The sequence below is a fragment of the Magnolia sinica genome, chromosome 13 (genome assembly GCF_029962835.1).
Source record: "Magnolia sinica isolate HGM2019 chromosome 13, MsV1, whole genome shotgun sequence".
Lineage (NCBI taxonomy): Eukaryota > Viridiplantae > Streptophyta > Magnoliopsida > Magnoliales > Magnoliaceae > Magnolia > Magnolia sinica.
The window spans coordinates 10,422,470-10,444,849 of NC_080585.1; the positions used below are offsets into that span (position 1 = coordinate 10,422,470).

General features: G+C 39.6%; 1 protein-coding gene across 1 annotated transcript in view; it reads left to right on the top strand.

The window, feature by feature from the left end:
* The first annotated feature begins 1,647 nt into the window (after window positions 1–1,647).
* LOC131222760 (protein ROOT HAIR DEFECTIVE 3-like) overlaps window positions 1,648–22,380 on the top strand; it is a 28,494-nt gene continuing 7,761 nt past the window's right edge. The window contains exons 1-14 of the mRNA XM_058217946.1: window positions 1,648–1,782; window positions 3,112–3,258; window positions 8,165–8,231; window positions 8,340–8,442; window positions 11,033–11,103; window positions 11,239–11,302; window positions 11,396–11,461; window positions 11,579–11,626; window positions 11,724–11,786; window positions 11,876–11,932; window positions 12,518–12,676; window positions 12,788–12,856; window positions 12,949–13,040; window positions 13,776–13,854. Coding sequence (XP_058073929.1) covers window positions 1,689–1,782; window positions 3,112–3,258; window positions 8,165–8,231; window positions 8,340–8,442; window positions 11,033–11,103; window positions 11,239–11,302; window positions 11,396–11,461; window positions 11,579–11,626; window positions 11,724–11,786; window positions 11,876–11,932; window positions 12,518–12,676; window positions 12,788–12,856; window positions 12,949–13,040; window positions 13,776–13,854 — 1,179 coding nt within the window. The 5' untranslated portion in view covers window positions 1,648–1,688. The remainder of the gene's footprint in view (window positions 1,783–3,111; window positions 3,259–8,164; window positions 8,232–8,339; window positions 8,443–11,032; window positions 11,104–11,238; window positions 11,303–11,395; window positions 11,462–11,578; window positions 11,627–11,723; window positions 11,787–11,875; window positions 11,933–12,517; window positions 12,677–12,787; window positions 12,857–12,948; window positions 13,041–13,775; window positions 13,855–22,380) is intronic.

The window sequence follows — 22,380 nt, forward strand, 5'->3', positions numbered from 1 at the left end:
TTGGGTTTATATTATAAAATGATATGAAAAAAATGGACAGACAGCAGGGATAAAACCCATACATCATGGTAGGCTCACAGAACACCGACGGCTAGCGGGGTTCACTAGCCAATCCTCGTCCCCTGATTTGCCAAGCGATCTGATATTGGGCGAGAAAATGAAAGTAGTGGGACCCACCTGATGGAATGCCTTAGATCTCGTACCTGTATGTGGCGGCGTGTACATTGCCTGCTTTATACACGCGTGTGGACATAGCAAAGCTCACAGCATACGGAAGGTAAGATACTACCGGTCAAACGCATGAGGCCCACCTAAGTGGACCCCAGCATCGGATGTTCTTGGCCGTGGGATACGTGTGCCACTCGAAACGAGGCAGTATGCATCTGTGCACATGGAAGCTCATACTCTGCCAGAGTATCAAATCTCCTCATCTCTTTGTTCTTTTTATGAATTCATCCGAGGAATGTAAAGTGCACTCGCTCGCGTGGGATGTACGGGGCTGGCCGATGTGGAACAAGCGTCCAATATCTGAGCCATTCATCAGGTAGGATGTACTTCATGCAATCGCTGGCTTACGTCCACATCACAGGCAGTCGCCATGCACGTACACGAAAACCTTAACCGACGGAATAAAATATGACCAACGGTCAATATTCAGCATACTATATGGACGGCGGTCATGATTCAATCAGCGGCCTCTTGCGAGCGATATCATTTATATCAGAGAGTTGTAAGAGATCAGGGCCGTTGCCCAGGTAGTGCGCGCTACGAACATTCCAGTATTAAGAAAAAAAGGTTGAATTCTACCTTCTTCGGACCTTTTTCTCTCCAGCCGCCCATTTTTCTCATAAAAGTTTGACCCACCCTTTCGGCGGACCAGTATTAAATTTGGGCCATGGTATACTCGCAGAATAATCTACGTGGTGAATGGTCGGGATATATGACACGTGTGCCATTTCCTGGATATCTAACGCAGGTTCTACCCCCTTCTAATAAAAGGACCCCTAGCGCCGAATCATGACCCTCCGAATCCGACGGGTGGAAGACTTTTTCTTTTTTCCCGTTCCAGCCTATAATACCATGAACCCTTTACATGATAAATGGATCAGATCTCTCACATGTGTTCAATGTTATGACGTGTACCGTGATTCTCCCGTCCATTTCACTCGAGCGAATACACTCATTGCCCATCAAGTTCACCCAATCATCCACAACCCCGGCCGTAGAAGTATTCTCCAGAGAGGTTCGCTCGAATACATCCAATGTCTTAAAATACAACACATCGGGATTTTATCTTTTGAATCTGGGTTAACTTCCATTGATCCGAACCGTTTATATGATGAGTCTCACTGTATACGGTGGAAAGTTAAAATAAATTAAAGGTTCCAATTAAATTATTTTAAGCCCTTCATGACAAGAACAATCACCATAATCTTTTCATCATCAAAGATGAAACAACCCATCCCCAGATATCTTCTGATAATGGCCTATCCTTGCGGATCCCTATCAAATAAACGGTTTGGATGATCGAAAAAGGTCCATATTCTACGGCTAGATTTGTGACGTATCTTATGGTAATACGTCGGGATGCATTCGATTTCAGATATACGGAATTGCCTTTGAATACCGTATTTTTTCTTTCGACAGCGGAGTTTACTTTTTAAAAAGTTGAGAGAGAGAAATAGCAGATGGCAATGTTAGATCGACCGCGTTCTTCTCTCCTGCAATTCGATTCTCGCTGTCTTTCTCAATCTCACCTTCCAATCGGATCTTCTTTCATGGGTATTCTTCGATTTCCCTTTCCTTGATTCCGTTTCCTCTTCTTCTCTGTTCATTTTCTTCTTCTTGGTCTTGGAATTTACTGGTTTTGAGTTTGATTTGCTTTCTTTTGGGTGATTTTATGTTATGAGTTTTGATTATTGTTACTGATTGTATTGGGTTTTGGATTTTTTTTTTTACGTGGTGATTGAGATTTCGAATTTGAGTGTGATTTAGGTTTTCTTGGGAGCTTTTTTTGACTGGAAGAAGCAAGATTTTAGGTGGTGATGTGCTTGAAATCTGCTCTGCGTTTTGATGTTTTGGTCTAAGATTCTGATTTTTAGTTGTTGGGTTTGAGTGTAATCTGCCTTTTGTTATATGGGTTTTGATTGTTCTTACTTTTATATGGGTTTTTGTTCCTTTTCTTTCAGTTTCTGGGTGTTGATAGAACATATTCCTGAATTGGAATCTGCTTTGCTATGTTTTTTTTTTCCCCAATTTCTTTTCACCAAAATGATTTGTCAGATTCATTTAGTGTCGAGAAACCAGAATACTTTCATCCGTGGATGTCTTGCATGCTTGAGAAGCCTGCATATGTGATTGATTTGGCCGATCTTGATTGCAGTGGGCTCTTTGCTCGCATTTGACTATCTGGCTCTAGGATTTTGAACGCCGTAGGAATTTAGACAGTCCATTTAGGTTAATTTCATGCTTATGATTCTTAAAGCATCAGATTGTACACATCGTGTTGTATTGGGTGATAGGTATCTGTATTTCGGAGAAACGAATATGCTCAGTATCATATGCATTGCCAAAATGTGGCTAGTCAGAATTCTTACTGATATGGCTCGTATAAAGTGTGTAATGGTCGGTGCATACCCATTCATATCAGTTTTGGAATTGGCTGGTACATGTGATCCTTGATGCTCACCCATGACACAACCGCATTTGGTCTTTTGAATCATGATGTATGATATGTTTTCACCTTAACTCGTGTTTTTTGTTGTCATCATCATCAAGACCTTATCCCAACTAAATGGGGATGGCTACATGAATCCTGTTCCACTATTCAACTCGACTTGTGCCTTTCACGACTCTGAAAATTCGGTTGCTATGCCATCTGCCTTCGTGTTCCTTTGAACATCATATTGAAGTCCCTTCCAAACAAATCATCTGAAGAACTTCTTACTAGGACCTGACACAGACGATGGTGTGATGATGATGATAAGTTGCAAAATTTCTTACTTAGAAACATATCATTTGAAATTCCACTACCTATCTTAGAAACATATCGTTCAAAATTATGAAGCCTTGTCACTATTTATTAACACAATTGTTTATTTCTTTTCCTAGGAATGGACGAAAGCTGCTCTACCAACCTCATTGATGGAGATGGTGCTTTTAATGTCTCTGGCATTGAAAATTTTGTGAAGGCTGTGAAGCTTGGGGAATGTGGACTTTCCTATGCTGTGGTTTCTATCATGGGCCCACAAAGTAGTGGTATGAATGGCTAGCTCCCTCAATTTGTTGCCTTGTTATCTTATCTTGGTTAAGCATCTCTACTAGTTTAAGGTGATTTGGTACTTTTCCATGAGGAGCAGAATACTACTGAGAAGATTTTGCTATATTTTCTGGTATTTTGACAATATTCTGAGTTACTTGGAATAATTATATTGTTGTTTGCCACTAATTCTGAAAATCTTCCATCAGTTCCTTATAAGTTATCAAGGAATTGGTCAAAGCAATTGTTTCTTCTTCTGTTTTTTTTTTTTTTTTTTTTTCCTTTCAGTATTGTTTGCTTTGTGGTGTGGATGGATGTTATGGATGGGCATGACTACTTTCTGTGTTTTTGGGTAGTTTTTATTTTTTATTTTTTTATTTTAATATTGGTCACTTATCCACCATAGACGTGGCATAAATGCAAATGAATCTAGGCCATTTGAAATCATGGGCCCCAATGTTTTTTTGAAAGATGAACGAAAATTTCATTAAACGAAAGGAAACAGGAACAAAGAAGAACAAAAAACAGAAAAACAAGAAAAAACAGAGCCACTAAAAAAAATAATAAAAAAAACAGAAACAAAAACTGAGGATGAAAGATCCGCTGAGATAGCAGATCAGAACAAACTCAGATCACATCCCTAAAAACCGCAAATCTGCGTTCTTCAGCACATCAACCTGCGTGGCCCACTCTATCAGGGCCTTCTTTGACTTGGAGGCCACGAACTGAGCGGAATGGGCAACATCCCTGAAACGTCTATTGTTGCACTCCTCCCAGACGAACTACCAGATGGCAAGCACCGCCATTCTCCAGATCTTGGTTTTCTCTTTGCTGATATACACCCCGTGCCACGCTTGCAAAAGAGAATACACCTTCTCAGGGAAACAAAAGCTAATATTGAAACATCGTAAGAAATTGGCCCAGATCTGAGAGAGAAAAGAACAATGTTCTAGCAAGTGATCCACATATTCCTCCTGACGCATACAACACAAGCACATATTAGGAAGGGTCATCCCTCTTTTCTGGAGATTGTCGATGGTCAGGATCTTCCTATTCCCCGCCAACCAGCCAAAAACTGCAATTCCGGGCGGGACAACATATTTCCATAAAAATCCCTCCCCTCTGGCCTGATTTTGAGATCTGATAGAAGAGATGAGAGAGTAGAAAGAGGATACCGAGAAACAGCCCGACTTGCACAGCTTCCAAACCAGCTTGTCTGGGGTCGAAATGGAAGGAATGCAAACAGAGATGCACTCCAACAACTCGGCGTATTCCAAAACCTCCCAATCTTGTAAATTGTGCCTGCAAGCGATGCTCCACACGGTGTTGCTGCCAGCTATCTCATAGCAATCCATCACGGAAACTGATTTGGCTGGGGCGAGAGCGAAAATATGCGGGAATCTGTCTTTGAGAAGGCTGTCCCCCACCCAGTTATCTTCTCAAAACCGGATGTTCGCCCCATTACCTTGCTTAAAGCTAATGCGGCTGAGCACCTCCCTTTTGGATTTTAGAATATCCTTCCATATAGCAGACGCCCTATAATTGGAGGAGTCTTTAGTCCACCAACCCCCAATCGCCATCCCATATTTATGCTTAATGACTTCATTCCAAAAACTGCCCCTTTCCGCCCCCAATCTCTAGATCCATTTGCCTAATAAAGCCTAATTCATGGTCTTGAGGTCCCTTAATCCGGCCCCTCCATCTGCTGTACGCCTACATACATCCTTCCATTTCATCAAGTGAAATTTTTTGCTGATATCACCTAGCCCAATGTTGATGGAGCATATTTAAAAACCACATCAATTGGCCAATCCTAGCCGTCCAGTTGGTTGTCATCCAATGGATGGTTGAAGAGAAACTGTCACTGTCTAAATGGGTAGCTGTTATAAGATGGTTAAGATCATCTGATCAGTGTATTTTTGGGCTATGCGACATCCACATTGGGCCCCCTGATTTGGGGTGTCTGCATTGATGTATGTGTATGTGATGTAGAGCGGGTTGCGGACACTTTCATGTCTAAGATGGACCAGAGAAGGCCCGATCGGAGGTGGAAGTCATCACGACCGTCAAAACCTTAAAACATGCATATCTCGCAAATCGGAATGAGTTTCACGATGTACCATATATGATTTTGGGGTAGGAGAAGCTACTTTAGCCAACCAATCCGGCTATGCCGGGTTGCCCACACTGAATTTGCGAGATTCCATCAGATCGACGGTCGAAAATCCATTTTATTTCCGTTTTTACTATTTATAGTAAGTTTTAGTTTGATTATAACTCTTCATCCAATGAGCTTTAAGAGTTGTGCCCAACATGAAAAGTGTTTAGAAAAGTTAGGAGAATAACGTGGTTAAGCCACATAGGACACTTACTATAAACAGTAAATTTGCAATTTATAGTAAGTTACGAATTATATGGAGTTTTAGTTGTAGTTTAATTCCGAAACTTCTTCTAAGGCTTGGTATCCCTATTTAAAGGGTGTAGACTCGTTTATTTCAATCAATCAATCAATTTATAAATTTTCTAGAATATTATTTCTATTTTCTTGCTTTTTTCCTCGTGGATTCGAGAATTCTCTATGAGGAGTCCAGAGAAGCTTCATGGATTCGAAGTAGTTATTCTTGAGGAAGACGGTGATCGACCACCTCACGTCCTTCCCTGTGTCAATTGGTATTAAGGTGATGACTCCCCTCGGGACGATGTCAAACAACGAAGGTATGGACCAAAATCCTGTGGACGGTGATCCAGGGATTCGTTATCTTTTGGAAAGAATGGAAGCTTTCCATTGGGAGAGTCAGTTGACTATACAAGGGCTACAGGCAACCCTCGACCGTATTGCCATGCGCTAATTCTGCCCCAAGCCTAAGGTGATGCTTAATCGCCTGTGGTTGTTGTACAAAACAACCCTAATTTCTGCAGAGCACCAACCGATAATGGTGAATCGCACGCCACCACTGTGAACATGAGGAAGCCATTGTTCATGCCAAAGGTAAAGATAAAATTACAACGGCACAACATCTTTCGAACAAGGTGCACTGTATACCAAAAAGTCTGCCATGCGATCATCGATGTTAGGAGCGATGATAATTTCGTGTCGAAAAGAATGGTGGAAAAACTACAACTGAAAATAGAAAGGCACCCATCTCCGTACACGATTGGATGGATTAAGGAGGTCAACAAAACAGAGGTAATTGAACGATGTCGTATATCATTTTCCATTGGTAAATATTGTAAGGACGAAGTAATGTGACATAGTCGACATGGAAGTTTACCTCATGTTACTTGGTTGACCATAGCAATATAATATCGATGCTACGCATAGAGGTCGGGATACCATTTTTATATTTATTAAAGATGGTAAAAAGATTATCCTTGTCCCTACGAGAACGGAGAACCAACCTTAGACTTCTAAAGTGGAGGGACAATCTCTCATAAGCAAATATGATTTCGTTAAACAATATGAGGAGATGGGAGATGTAAATGCATTAGTTGAAAAGGAAAAATATATAGAGCTTGTGAACATTCCAGAGGATTTGAAACCAGTGTTGCAGAAGTTCAAGGCGATTGTGCTCAATGAACTTCCTAATAAATTGCCTCCCATATGAGATATATAAAACCACATTGATCTTGTCTCAGGGGCAAGTCTGCTTAATTGCCCACATTATCAGGAAGAACATGAGATTCTGCATTGGCAAGTGAAGAAACTGATCCATATTTGTTAGCTCAAGAGTCTAATGCCAAGTACAAGATAAGGGCTAATAAACATCGGCATCAGAAGTTATTTTAGAATCATGAGCCAAGTCCCTTGAGTAACTCGAGGACGAGTTCTTTTGAAGTGAAGGGGGTTGATATAGAGCGTGCTACGGACACTTTCATGTCTAAGATGGACTAGAGAAGGTCCGATCGGAGGTGGAAGTCATCAAGACCGTCAGAACCTTAAAAGTTAAAACATGCATATCTCGCAAACTGGAATGAGATACTCGAAGTACCATATATAATTTTGTGGTAGGAGAAGCTACTTTAGCCAACCAACCCGGCTGGGTTGCCCACCTCGAATTTGCGAGATTCCATCAGATTGATGGTCGAAAATCCATTTTATTTCCGTTTTTACTATTTATAATAAGTTTTAGTTTGATTATAACTCTTCATCCTTTGAGCTTTAGGAGTTGTGCCCAACATGAAAAGTGTTTAGAAAAATTAGGAGAATAACGTGGTTAAGCCACATTAGACACATACTATAAATAGTAAATTTACAATTTATAGTAAGTTACGAATTTTAGGGAGTTTTAGTGGTAGTTTAATTCCGAAACTTCTTCCAAGGCTTGGTATCCTTATTTAGAGGGTTGCAGACTCATTTATTTCAATCAATCAATCAATGTACGAATTTTCTAGAATATTATTTCTATTTTCTTGCTTTTTCCTCGTTGATTCGAGAAGTCTCTGTGAGGAGTCTAGAGAAGCATTTGAAGTAGTTATCCTTGAGGAAGACGGTGATCGACCTCATCATGTTCATCCATGCGTCAGTATGCCATGTGCGAAGTCGATGAATGGCTGGTATTAAGAAAGGTTGAAATTATACGTGGTAGCCTCACTAATCATTGGATTGTTAAAAAGATGTTGCTTTCCAGTGCTAAGTTGCTCTTTACCTATCCATTTTGTGCTCGGTGGAAGGAGATGTCATTGAAATGTTTGTGATGTCCATTCACCAAGTTAGTATTATGTCTGCTTTATGAGTAACCATAACTATGTTTGAAGTTCTTTATTACAGTTAGACTCTTTCTCAAAGCACCAAACTAGGGTGTCTTTCTTCATGCATAAATAAAAAAGCTGCAGTTTATTTTATAAATCAATCAGTGGTTGGTTACTGTAAAAGAGTTTCATGACATCTGTTATCATTTTGAGCAGGAAAGAGCACTCTCTTGAACCATCTATTTCGCACCAACTTCAGGGAGATGGATGCTTTTAAGGGGAGGTAAGTTTCATATTGCTTCCAAGTTTCTCTGTTCTTTGCTTTCTCTAGTTATGCTTGATTTGACCTTTCTGAATGTTCGAAAATGATGATATGCACCTTTATTTTCAGGTCTCAAACTACAAAAGGCATTTGGTTGGCAAAGTGTGTTGATATTGAACCATGTACGCTCGTCATGGATCTGGAGGGTACAGATGGGAGGGAGCGAGGAGAGGTGCTTTTCCAAAATTTTATACAACTGGACTTGATTCTCCTTTTTTATTATAAATGTCCTCGTGCTTTATTAATATTTCTAGATGGCTTTATGAAATCGCATTGTCACTTCTTAAGGCATTAGTGTTACATGTTGCCTGTTTTGCCTGAAATATATAGGGATTTACTAAATCTAAAGATCTCCTCAAAGCATGCTGACCTTGTAGAAGAACATGTAATGGATTTGATATGCATGATAAATCCTTGTATTCTTTTTGATAGTGTCAGACTGAAAACCACTCCGCATAAAGGATTAATGAAGAGTGATGCTATGATATGTGAAGTGCTGCTAGAGAAAAGCACAATGTTCAAAGCTACACGGATATTGCAATTTGGAAAGAGCTACATAATCATATTTTTGAGCAGCAGACAACATCTATGAGTGGAAATTGTTAACTGCATATTAATTTATTTTAGATTTTTTTTTTAAAGAGTAACATAATTTTATTAAAGGCCCACCGGCAAAAACCGGAGGGGAAAGAACACAAAGGGAAAAGCGGAAACAAAGAAAAAGACATGGGCGTTAACCCCGACTCTTAATAAGAGAGATCTAGTTAGAAATAAGTGCCGAGACGTTGTCTATCATTGTCTCAATTAAAGGGCTATGTTTTGGAAACATCGTCTATTCCTTTTTGCCCAAGTCGCCCATCAAATTGCTGGAAGAGAAATGTGCCAACAAGCTCCTTTGCATTGAAGCCTCCCTATGCCAAGCCTAAAGAAGATCCCTAACATCGTTTGGGATAATCCAAGATGGGTTGAGGGATGAGAGGACATGCAACCAAATCTTGGCTGTGAAGGGGCAGGAAATAAAAAGGTGGTCGATAGTCTCCTCATCTTGTTTGCGTAGGTAACGTTTGTTTGGATTAACCATCACCCGCTTTTGAAGATTGTCTATCATGAGGACTTTTTTCCTTCCCACAAGCCAAGTGAACACCACAACTTTAGGGGGAATGGGGACATCGGGTAGTGCCAAAAGTGAAAGGCATGCCCACTGCCCACCATCCCCTCCCACTATCTGGGGTCGAATCATGTTATAAAAGTATTTCACTGAAAACCGCCCGGAGCTATTCACAATCCAAATCATCTCGTCCTTATCACCTGTTGGCAAGACAAGGTGGAGCATGTCGAGAAGACCAAGGAATTCCTCCTTCTTGTGGTCTGGCAAATCCCTTTGACACGGGGGAGTCCAAATAACATTTGACCCATTCATGGAGAAACATTCCGCCACAGTAATGTTTGGTGAAGAAGCAATACGAGCCAAATTGGGGAAGAGTTGTTCTAGAGGAGCATCACCGCACCACATGTTGTTCCAAAATCTTACTCGAGTCCCGTATAGGGAGGATTCCTATAGGGGCATCCATATAGGGAGGATTCCTTGATTTTCCTCCCTATATAGATGCCTTATATGGGAGCATCACCGCACCATATAGGGCATCTAACACTTGAGAGACAAGATTGACCTCCAAGTGTTAGATGCCCTATATAGGGAGGATTCCTTGATTTTCCCATGCTCCCAATTGAAGCCCATATTTGGAAGCGATCACTTCTCTCCAAAAATGCCCTTCCTCTGTGCCGAATCTCCAAAGCCATTTACCAAGAAGCGCGTTGTTCATGCTACAGATATCCTTCAAACCAGCCCCTCTCTCATTCAACGGTTTGCACACTTCCTCCCACCTCAAGAGATGGAATTTGTTTGTCTTCGACGCATTTCCAAAGAAAATCTCTCCTAAGCTCGTCCAGTCTTATCCAAACTTGGGATGGGCATTTGAATAGGGACATGAAGTAAAGCGGCGTGTTAGAGAAAGCCGATTTGATGAGAGTTAACCTCCTTCCAAGGGAGAGGTGGCGATTCCTCCATTTAGATAGAATCCCTTTGATTCTCTCAATTGTGTGTGGAGGTAGTAAGAAAAGACTTGATGAGTGATGACCTATGGTCTAGCTGAAGTTATGGTCCTTGATAGGGTGGAATGGCGGAACAAGATTCATGTACCTGACCCCAATTAATTGGGATAAGGCTTAGATGATGATGTTGATGGTTGATGTTTGTAGTCCAAGTGGCAGGTTATTTTTTGAATGCATTCTCATTTGTTCAAAACCTCCAATAATAATCAGTTCACAATCTTTATCTTGCTCCTGTACTTCTCATTTTAGAATAAACCTATTTACAATGTATAGACAGTATGTGTTAGTGCTTACTATTAATTTTTGCTGAATTTAGAAGGATGGCAGTCTTTTCGAACATTGTGATCAACATTGCAGAGAAAACACGTTCATTATCATCATCATAATCATCTTAGTCTTTGCCAAGCATATTGGGGTTGACTTTTAAATCATTAGATTGGTGGAAGGTTGAAGTTTTATGATCGGCTGCCCACCAGACATCAACCATTCTTTTACCTTAACTCTTGGAATTGGCCATGGCTGTTGTCTTCCTATTTTCGCCCAAAAAATTACAAAGGATTTGATCTTTTTTTAGCACAGTTGCACTATTTTTTCTGAGAGTCGAACTAATGCTGCATTGACTGCTTTGATTTCTTTATCTTAATTTTCAGGATGATACTGCCTTCGAGAAACAGAGTGCTCTTTTTGCTCTTGCAGTTTCAGATATAGTGCTTATAAATATGTAAGCTTATTCATCTAACGATTCTTTCTTAGATTCTCACAAGTTAACCTTTATTTATTTATTTATTTATTTTTAAAATCAAGACGTTTCCAGTTTTTACATGTAATTTCTCTACAATGCACCTTTTCATTTTAGGTGGTGCCATGATATTGGCCGGGAACAGGCTGCAAACAAGCCTCTTCTTAAGACCGTTTTCCAGGTAATTTTCCGCGTATATTTGTGTAAGCTGTTATTACATTTGGAAATTCAAACATTCACATTTATGTGATTTTTTTCTTTCTTTTCACAACAGGTCATGTTGCGGTTGTTTAGTCCTCGTAAAACAACTTTGCTTTTTGTCATACGTGATAAATCCAAGGTGCAGTCCAACTCCTACACTTATTGAGAGGTGTAGTGGAGCTTTTTTTTTTCCCCCCCTTTATCAACAAATTCTGTTGTAATTCGTGCTTTTTTGTGTTTTCTTTTGTTTGCACAGACCCCATTAGAAAATTTGGAACCTATTCTGAGGGAAGATATCCAGAAGGTACTTGATGTAATTAATTAAATTTTTAAAAAAAATTTGTATCAATGGTCGCAGTGAGTTTCTAATGGTGTTTCTTTTTGTAATATTTATGTTTTAGATATGGAACAGTGTTCTCAAACCACAAGCTCACAAGGAAACTCCCCTCAGTGAATTTTTCAATGTAAGATATCAGCTGTCTTTTGCTTTTTGCGCAGAAATGCTACTGCAAGTACCATTTCTTAATTTTGTTATTACTGTTTAAATGTTCAGGTGGAAGTTGTGGCTCTTTCCAGCTATGAGGAGAAGGAAGAGCAATTTAAAGAGCAGGTAAGATATACAAGTAGGATATCGTCATTGCAAAGAAATCGAAGGCCACTTGTGATAGTAGCACCTTGAATCCTATTCTTCACAATTCACACATGCCAATGTGTGTGATATCTTGGCATTCTTTGGGTGAATCAGGTAGGCCACAAATGCATGGGGAAATGGACTAGAAAAAATGACCAACCGCATTTGACGTGCAAGTGTGCCCACAAGCGTGTGAGAAAATGGACTAGAAAAAAATGTTTTGCAGTCCACATTAGACACGCCAAATTTGCCTCACCTGCTGACAGGACCTAGCTGGTATTCAGGAGACAGCATGTACATGGTGGAGCCCACCTGATGGATGGACTGGATCCTGTATGCCTGTGAGGAGAGTAGGATTTGAAATCCAACTCTTGGCTGGCCTTAGTGTCTGTATATTTTCTCCGAACTTTTATTAGGCTTTGTTTTTCACCTTGGGAGATAATATCGCAGCCCCCCGTATTCATCATAGAAATAGTCTTCTATCAATTATTATTGTTTGTTGTCTAAATTACCTCTTTCGAGATGGACTCATCAGTTTCAACTCTACTTTGATAATCAATGAAGGTAGCAAGTTTAAGGCAGCGATTTTTTCATTCCATTGCTCCTGGTGGTCTTGCTGGAGATCGGCGAGCTGTTGTTCCTGCTTCAGGATTTTCTTTTAGTGCGCAACAAATCTGGAAGACAATCAAGGAAAACAAAGACCTTGACCTTCCTGCCCACAAGGTGACAATATAATCAATATCCCTGTTGGAAGCCACCATTAAAAGATGTGGGTTGTCTTGGTGTACTGACTTCAAAATTTATTTATTTATTTTCCATGCATTCTGTTTGTAGGTTATGGTTGCTACTGTACGTTGTGAAGAAATTGCTAATGAAAGGCATGCTAGTTTAACTTTGAATGAGGTACTCCACGTTCATCAACTATGGTTTATAACTTGTGATTATTTCACAACAAAATAGTTATTAACCATGAAATATGTTTGAGAATATTGCAGGAATGGCTTCAGGTGGAAGAAGCTGTACAATCTGGCCCAGTTCCAGGCTTTGGGAAGAAGCTCAGTGCAATCCTAACAACTTGTCTATCAGAGTGAGCATCTTCTTCTGTTGATAAAATAGAAATAAATATTCAGTTTCTATGATGCAGGTCTCGGTAGGAACTTTTGTTTACTGCGGCATGTCATAGCATGTAGTCTCTGCTTGCCAATTCATCATAACTTGTATAAGTTTGAATGAAATTCTTATTCCTTAAGTCAAATTCATGAGGGTCTAATAGACAATAAAAGAGCTTTTCTTGTTGCTTCAGGTTCATGAATGCCTACATCTGCATGTTCACTAGTTTTTCTTTTGTAAATCTGTTTATTTGGATTCCATCTCTGATCAGTCCTGGGTCTAATATCTTAGCCAGCCAAGAGCCTGTCTAGATGTACTCCAGAATGAGAATTGAAGAGACTGAGGCATGACCCATGTGGATTTTGTTGAGAGGAAGTTGTTTGGGGCATCTTACCAAATGAAGATAGCTGGATGCTCCAAATGCTCATATTGGCAAAGTCCTCCCCAAGATGAGAATGTAATAATAATGGGCTGGACTCAGTATCATTGCATTCGCATTCTTAGGATGGAAGCATGGGTCTGCCATCAGTTATAGGTACGCTCAAACTGGCTCTAGTGGTTTGTTTTAGATTACACTAGTCTCATACTATCTAAAGCTTCATTAAATTAATGGTCTCATTTTTAAGAAACTTTCTTACAGCGTAATTTTTTCCTTTGAATCTTGAATCAGTTGTTTTTCGATAACAAGTTGATTTTATTCTTCCTTTTGCAGGTATGACACAGAAGCTATCTATTTTGATGAAGGTGTTAGAACTGTGAAGCGGAAGCAGTTGGAATCAAGAATTCTACAGGTAGGAGTATATGCTTATAGAAATTTAGAATTTCGTCCTGTTGATTTTTATCATTACAAGAAACACATTACTGATTCTTGAAGGATTTACATCAATGTATTCAAAATCGGTTACGTATTGGCTGTAATGGCCGATATGTAATGGTAACGGTTGATATTGTCACCTGATACGGCCCTGAAACGGGACACCTCTATTTTTTGGGTTTGTAATGGCCGTTACGGTACCGTAATAAGTGTTACGGGCTATAACCCTAAAGAAAATGGAAAAAAACGAAAAACAAAAACATAGCTTTCTTCTTCTTCTTCTTTTTGGGCTGCGGTGTTGCTGCGGTTGCGGTGGCAGCAGCTGCTGCCCTTCTTCTTCTTTCTTTCCGTCTCTCTCTCTCTCTCTCTCTCTCTCTCTCTCTCTCTTTTCGGTCCCCTCTCTTCTTTCCCTCATTTCTTTTCAGTTTCCCTCTCTCTTGTCTATTCATTTTCCCTTTAGAAAAAATGAAATAGCCACGCACTTATTTTTTTATACTTTACAGTGCACGCAGCACAGTGCACACGCACTGTTTTGTTACGTGGGACCCACCTTGATTTATGTGTAGTGTATCCATGCCGTCCACAAATTTTCAGGTTCATTTTAAGGCACGATCCTTGAAATGACGGGATCCAAATCTCAATTGGACCACGCAGTTGGGATTGAATGCCCATTGTTGAAATCTTCTTAGGTCCCACTATAATGTTTATTTTCCATCGAACCTGTTGATGAGGTCACATAGACCTTGACCTTGATGAAGGGAAAACACAAATAACAGCTTGATCCCCCCAAAAAAAAAAAGTCTAAAGAAATTTTTAATGGTGGGAATTAAATCCTTATTTTGTGGTCCACCTAAGATTTGGATTAGCCTCATTTTTTGGACCATGCCCTGAAATAAGTTGGCAAAATGGATGGACCACATGGATATACAACAAATGCATTGAGGTGGGCCCCACTTTTAAAGGCATACTCACTAATGGTCCACCGAAGATTTAGATCTACCTTAATTTTTGGACCATGCCTTAAAAGGCAAAACGAGTTGACAGCATGGATATACCAATACATCGAGGTGGCCCACTTGGCCCACTAGTGGTCCACCTGAGATCTGGATTTACCTCATTTTTTTCCAATACCCTTAAATGAATTGTCAAAACGGATGGATGACATGTATATATAATACATACTTGAGTGGACCCCACGTACATGGCCCTAAAAATTTATACACGAGGAATATATCAACTCAAAATTAACCAATTAAATTTTGGGACCATTGTTGCTAAGTCACAATCCCAAAATTAAATTGTTTGAACAATTTTCACCATTAGTTTGCGGACACTTGTTTTTTGAAATAGGACCATTTGATATTTTTCATTTTTCACTGTCCAATATATGTCCACCAATCCATTAGTGGGATAAGTGCCAATAGATTGCATTAATTTGAGGCTAGTTTAGGGCATCAAATGGTCCCCTAATCAGCCCTGAGTTGACAACACGATTTACCCCAATTTAATTTTAATTTTTTAAAAGATCTATGGGGGAAAATGATATCAAATTGTTAAGTATATGAATTACCTAATAGGGTACAAAAGTTCCTAAACTCTATATATTGAAATGAAATGTATGTGATTCACGAAGTATGCAATGCACTAGCATTATAAATAAAAGGAAAACTTGAAAATATAAGATGTTTTGGTATTACATTCATTATAGTAAATTTATATAAATATTATATAGTTAGAAAACAAAATATAAAAGGTTTGCAGTTAATTCCAGGTTGTTAGGTTCATAAATCCATTAGACAGCCCGATATAACATTCTCACCAGAGATTGGACCGCTACACCACCATAAACATGTTCAAAATTATAAATGAATGTATATTTGGAATATTTAGAATATTCCGGATTTAATGGATATTTTTCAAGAATTTTTGAACAAAATTTTTTTTTTACAAATTTTTTTTTTTCTCGACCGTTATGACCTTGTATCATATCGGCCGTTACGGCCTAGTATTGGCCGATACGGGGCGTATCCGTATCGGTAACGGTGGAGACCGTTACGCCCACTATTACCGCAAGGGAACACCTGATTTACATATCACTTAAATATGTGCTTCCATTGTTAATAAACTTGTGTCCAGAAAATACAAATATCTTGATGAGCAAGAATACTCGTGTATGGAGATGAAAATGATCTAATGAACAAAAATAATGGTCGACATGGAGTGTTTCAATATTGAGGTCTTGGGTTTGAGCCCATATACATATAAAATCCTCCCCATTCATTGTACCTTATGTGATTAAAATGAATTCATCGGAAGTTGAAGCTGCCAATGCCTTTTTTGGCATACATGATAAGTGAAGAAATTTTTTTTGCCCACTTTCCGGCTCCTGGTTGTGGTGAAAAGTAAGCAAGGGTTCTTGCATCATTTTAGACGAGTGCGGGTAAAGAAGCTTGTCCAAGAGCATATGAATTCGTCTTACCATATGCAATATTGAAACTTTGATAGGTAAGAGTATGGAGTTGGTGGATACAATGAAACGAGCGAGATTAACATCTCTTGCCTACAAGAGACCAAGTTGAAAGGGGCAAAACTAAAGAAATTAATGGATATAAAATGATGCATATAGGAAAGGACAAAAATGGAAATGGGTTAGGGATAGAAAAGTGTCGCCAACGATGCGTTCTTTCTCAAGCTAGATTGATGATCAGGAACTCGTTGATCTTCCTCTCCTTGGCTCTAAATTTACTTGAACCAACTGTAGAATGAATCCCTCCCACTCTAGATTGGACAAATTTCTTGTTTCTTCGAATTGGCTGGAATGGCTCCCCTTCGTCTCTCAAACTGTTCTTCTGAGAACAACTTCAGATCACAACCCGGTAATGTTGTCGACTGATGAGTATAATTGGGGTCCGAAACCTTTCAGATTTGAATCTTCTTGGTTAAATATTGATGGAGTTTTTTAGTTGGTATCAGATTGGCGGGGTGGTTTTCATGTTGCAGGATTCGCAGGTTATAGCCTAAGTAGCAAATTCAGAATGCTAAAGGATAAGCTAAGGCAGTGGAAATCGGAAGCCCTCTCCAAAAGAGAATCGGAAATGGAATCGATTATGGCATAATTGCAAGCGATAGATGTTGGAGTTGAAGATGGCCTCATGTCGACTGAGATCCTATCCAAAAGAATTCAACTTATCCAGTCTTTGTCTGCCAGGGTGCTTGATAACGAAATTGCCTAGAAACAAAGATCTCGTGCCAAGTGGCTTAAGGAGGGGGATAAAAACACTAGATATTTCCATAGTATGGCTAGTATGCATGCCAAAAAAAATAAAATCAGCAGCATCATTGTGACCATCGTATTGAAGATAAAGATGAAATTGCAGAGGAAGCTATTGCGCATTTTAGAACCTTGCTTATGGAAGATTGATGGGATAGACCGCAGCTGGACCACCTTCGGATGGATAGCCTAACAGCTAAAGATGCCAAAGCCTTAGAAGCCCCATTTACTGTGGAAGAAGTGAGACTGGCTGTGGACTCCTTAGGTAGCGACAAGGCTCCAGGCCCCGACGGATTCCCCATTTGCTTCTATATTTCTTTCTGGGAGGTGATCAAAGAAGATGTTATGCTCTTCTTTAACGAGTTTCATGATAAGGGAAGATTGTCTAAAGGCTTGGGGGCCTCCTTCATCGCGCTAATCCCTAAAGTCTCGGGTGCAAGTTCTTTCAAAGATTTTAGACCTATCAGTCTATTAGGGGGCCCATATAAAATTTTGGCGAAAGTCATGGCTTCCCGTCTGAAGAAGGTTATCGTGAATATTATATCAGGTCACCAGAGTGCGTTTATTTTGGGGAGACAGATTATCAACTGTGCGATTGTTGCTAATGAATGTTTGGATTCTAGCCACAAAGATGGTTCAAAGTCAATTTTTTGTAAACTGGACATTGAAAAGGCTTACGACCATGTGGACTGGAATTTTTTACAATACATGATGAGGCGTATGAGCTTTGGAGGGAAATGTTGTGGGTGGATTGGAGAGTGTCTAGGGTCGGCCTACTTCTCCTTCCTCCTTAATGGGACCCCAAAAGGCTTCCTTAGGAGCTCTAGAGGCATCCGCCAGGGCGACCTACTGTCCCCCTTCCTCTTTCTCATAGTGGGAGAAGCTTTTTCCAGAATGATTCAGTTAGGTCAGGAGGCATGTATTTTAGGCGGCATCAGAGTGAAAGGAATGACTACCCTGATATTTCATATCCAGTACGCAGAGGACACCCTGATTTTCAGCGAAGCAGATCTAGTCAAGGTTGATAACTTACGCTCCACGATTCGTTGCTTTGAGGCCGTGTCGGGGTTAAGGATCAATTTGGCAAAATCTAAGATGTTTGAGGTTAATTTGAAGGAAGAGGAGGCTAGCGATTTTGCTAAATCTTTTGGGTGTTCTTCGGTTTCGCTTCCGGTCTCCTTTGTTAGTCTTCCTTTATGTTTGGGCTCGCCCCCTAAATCCCTATGGGATAAGGTTATCAATAGGTTCGAAAGTTACCTGGCGAGATGGAAATGTAGATACCTTTCTTTGGGAAGCCGCCTCACTCTTATTAAGGCAGCTCTTTCAAACCCGCCTTTATATTACATGTCCCTTTTCAGATGCCCAGCCTCAGTTTTGGCTAATCTTGAAAGATTAAGACAGGACTTCCTTTGGCATGGCAAGGAAGAGAAAAAGAAGTTCCATCTAGTTCAATGGCATCAGGTTTGCAAGCACTTCAAAGAAGGTGGAGCAGGGATTAAAGATCTCAAGAGGATGAATAGGGCTTTCCTAGGGAAATAGATTTAGAGACTTGGAATCGAGGGCGATAGTCTTTGGAATAAGATTATTAAAGGGAAATATGATAGGTCTATCGGTGGTTGGTGGACCAAGGATTCGTCTCGCTATAGGGCCTTGACTCTTTGGAAGTGGATCTTATCTTTGAAGAAGGATGTTCTCAAAGGCATCGGTTTCGTCCTAGGTAAAGGAGACTATCTATTTTTGGGAAGACATTTGGGTGGGAGATGTGCCTTTGAAAGATGATTTCTCGAATATTTTCCGTCTCACCTCCAATCCTACTATGCTTGTTGCAAGCTGTTTCTCTATCTCGGCCAAGAAAATTGAGTGGAATGTGACCTGTAGGAGGAATCTCCATGATTGGGAGGTTGAAGAGTATGCAGGTCTCCTTGAGCGAATTTACAGAGGCATAGTAGACATCCATATCCCAAACAAATTATACTGGAAGGCGGACAAATCTAGTATATTCTCTGTTAAATCCTTCTCCGCCTTGCTTGGTCACGAGCTGGCCTCATACGATGATCATCCGTCCTACCATTTTTGGAAATATTCGGTCCCTCCAAAACATGTTGCCTTTGGGTGGTTGGTGGGGATCAAGAGGATTCTCACGGTGGACAACTTGAGAAAAATGGGGATGCCCATTGTTAATGTCTGTCTTTGTTCTATGGAGAACGAAGAATCTATCGATCATCTGCTTCTTTTCTGTCCTTTTATCACTCGGATTTGGTCAGAATTTCTCAATTGCTTCAATATAAAATGGTGTTTTCCCGGTTTGGTTAGTCATCTCCTTAAAGCCTGGCATGGGGTTAGATTGGGCAAGCAAAAGACGCGCTTATGGAGAATGGCTATTATTGCGATATAGTGGTCGGTATGGGAAGAAAGAAACGGTAGATGCTTCAGGGACATTTTAAACTCGGAAGTTGTTATAGCTAGTAAGGCTAAGCGGTTAATGATTGAATGGGTTGTTTATGTAGAATGTGATTTTCTTTTTCTTGGAGTCTAGTAGAGATTGTTCCTTCGGCGATTTCTCTCCTCTCATCCGCATTGTATTCCCTTTTCTTCCCTAATATAGATCGTGACTTTTCAAAAAAAAAAAAAAACAAATATTTAACGGGTAACATTATAGATGTTAAGAGAGTAGGCAATATCCTTTTATTAATAAAACTTGTGTTTGGAGGGGAGATAGTCAATGTCATTAATGCACAAGTGCCATAAACAATGTTGGAGGATAGAATAAACAAATAATTCTGGGAGGACATAGATGGACTAATACAAGGAATTCCAAATCGAGAGAGGATGATTTTAGGACATAAATGGTCATGTGGGAAAATTGGTAGAGGATATGAAAGGACACATGGAGATTTGGTTTTACTAATAGAAATGAGATGGGGATGCTATCCTTGATTTTGCCATTGGCATACAATTTTGCAAGCAGTAAACACTTTAAAAAGAGCGATGAACATTTGATAACCTTTGAAAAAGAGAAATGAGCATTTAATAACCTTCTAAAGTAGGTCATATACAATCCATACGGACTTCTCTCTACTTAGGCAGCAAAATGATCACTATGATGCTAGGAGAGAGTTTGACCATGAAACATAGACTGGTAGTTACATCAAGAGATGGAAGATGGAGTGAAATTAATGGGTTTCCGGGAACAAGGTGTTAGAATTTTATAGGAAAGAAAGCAGTGTTATTTAGAAATTAAATTAATGAAAGAATGGAAGTGGGATGTTGAGGAAGAAGTTAATGTTATCTGGTATAGATGGTTGACTTCATTAAGAAAGTGGCGAAAGTTTTAAGTATCTAAGGACCTGTTAGATTGATGGAATTCAAAAAGTAACCATGGAAAAGAAAACATTTTTCTTAGCTCTGACGTTTTCCGCTGATTGCATTAACTTGCCTGTTTGGATTGATGGAATTCAAAAAGTAACCATGGAGAAGTAAACATTTTTCTGAGCTCTTATGTTTTCCGTTGATTGCATTAACTTGCGGAAAACTGTTTTACTTTCCATGATTTTCTTAAAAATAAAAGGGGGCTTCCCCTTCCTTCAAAAAACTTAATAATCCTCATTTCCACACCACTTTTTGACCATTGTCCATTCCTCATTTCCTGAAAATCACAAAAACGAACAACCTTTTAGATTTTTTCCAAGGTTTTTCTCAAATGTGATTTTTTTTTTTTTTCCTTTTCCAAATCTACTTTTTTGGATTCGACCAATCTAAACAAGCTCTAAAGGGAAAAGCCACTCATACAAGGAAACTTGGTGTTGGGATGATAAGGTCCAAAAGGCTATTAACGAGAAACAATCATGTTACAAGGTTTGGCAAGGGACTAGAACAAGGAAAATTTAGAAGAACATGGACATGCTTAAAAAGTAGTCCGTGGGGCTAAATTTGATGACAACCTATAAAATAGATTGGGGACAAAAGAGGGTGAGAAAAAAGTCTTTAAACCTGCAAAATTGAGGGGAAGTGTAGGACTCAGATCCTTTAGGTGCATTAAAGGGATTACCAAAGCATATAGAACAAGAAAAGGTGAAGTTATTTCCATAACTTGCTAAATGACGACCACCTTGAGAGCTTAGGGATAGAAGGAATCATAAGGCCAAATAAGGCTGGAGATCATAGATACTTTCCTTTTTTATGCATTGATCACTGCATGCCACTCAAACTAAAAGGGAAATTTTGTAAGACAAGTATGAGCCAGCCATCCTTTATGGATAGAATGTCGGGCAATGACATACTCTTTAAAAAAAAAGAAAGGAAGAAAGAAACAAAGAAAGAAATGTTGGGCAACAACACGTTCATGGAATGAATGTAGCTGAATTGAGGGTGTTGAGGAGAATGGGCAAGACACGGACGGATATAATTAGGAATGGATGCATTTGAGGGAAAAGGAGTAGCCCCAATAGGTAATAAGATGAGGGAAAGTAGACTTAGTATGGCCATTCACATTGAAGACTAAGAACTGCACTAGTTAGAAGGAGTGATTTAGTTCAAGTTGAAGGATATAAAGGGCAAGGGGAAAAGACCCAAATGAACGTGGGTGGAGGTTGGTGACTTACAATTTAACTGAGGATATGGTTCTTAAGGGCTTGTTTGATGTTCCAAATCCTATGTAAATGCCCTGTGCATAAGTAATTATTATTACTCCACCCTGTTTGAAAATGCACTTGTATTTTTGTTTCAAAAACCATTCCAAAAGGACCGGTTTAAATTTATGGGCCCCACCGTGATATATATGATGCATCTGTGCCATCCATCCATTTTAGCATAACTTTTTGAGGCATGAACCGAAAAAAAGAGGCAGATCCAACATTCTTAAGTGGTCCTGAGAAGTTTTTAATGGTAGGTGTTTGATTCCCTAAATCATGTGGTGTGGTCCACTTGAGCTTTGGATCAGCATCATTTTTTTGGTCAAGCCCTAAATTCAGTTGGCATAACGGATGGACGGTGTGGATTAGCCACAAACATTGCAATGGGCCCCGCATATATTTGGCAGTCCTTGGTTTTAGCGCTAAAAAAAGTAAGCGTCAAATCAAGCATTGGTAACAATGCCGTAATTACTGAAGGAAATAATTATTGCCCATTTGCAATGTATTTACTGAGGGTTTCGAAAATCAAACACGCCTGATAGAGTGGAGCAATGGAATAGGATTTGTGTAGCTGACCCTGTTAGTTGGGATAAAACTCAGA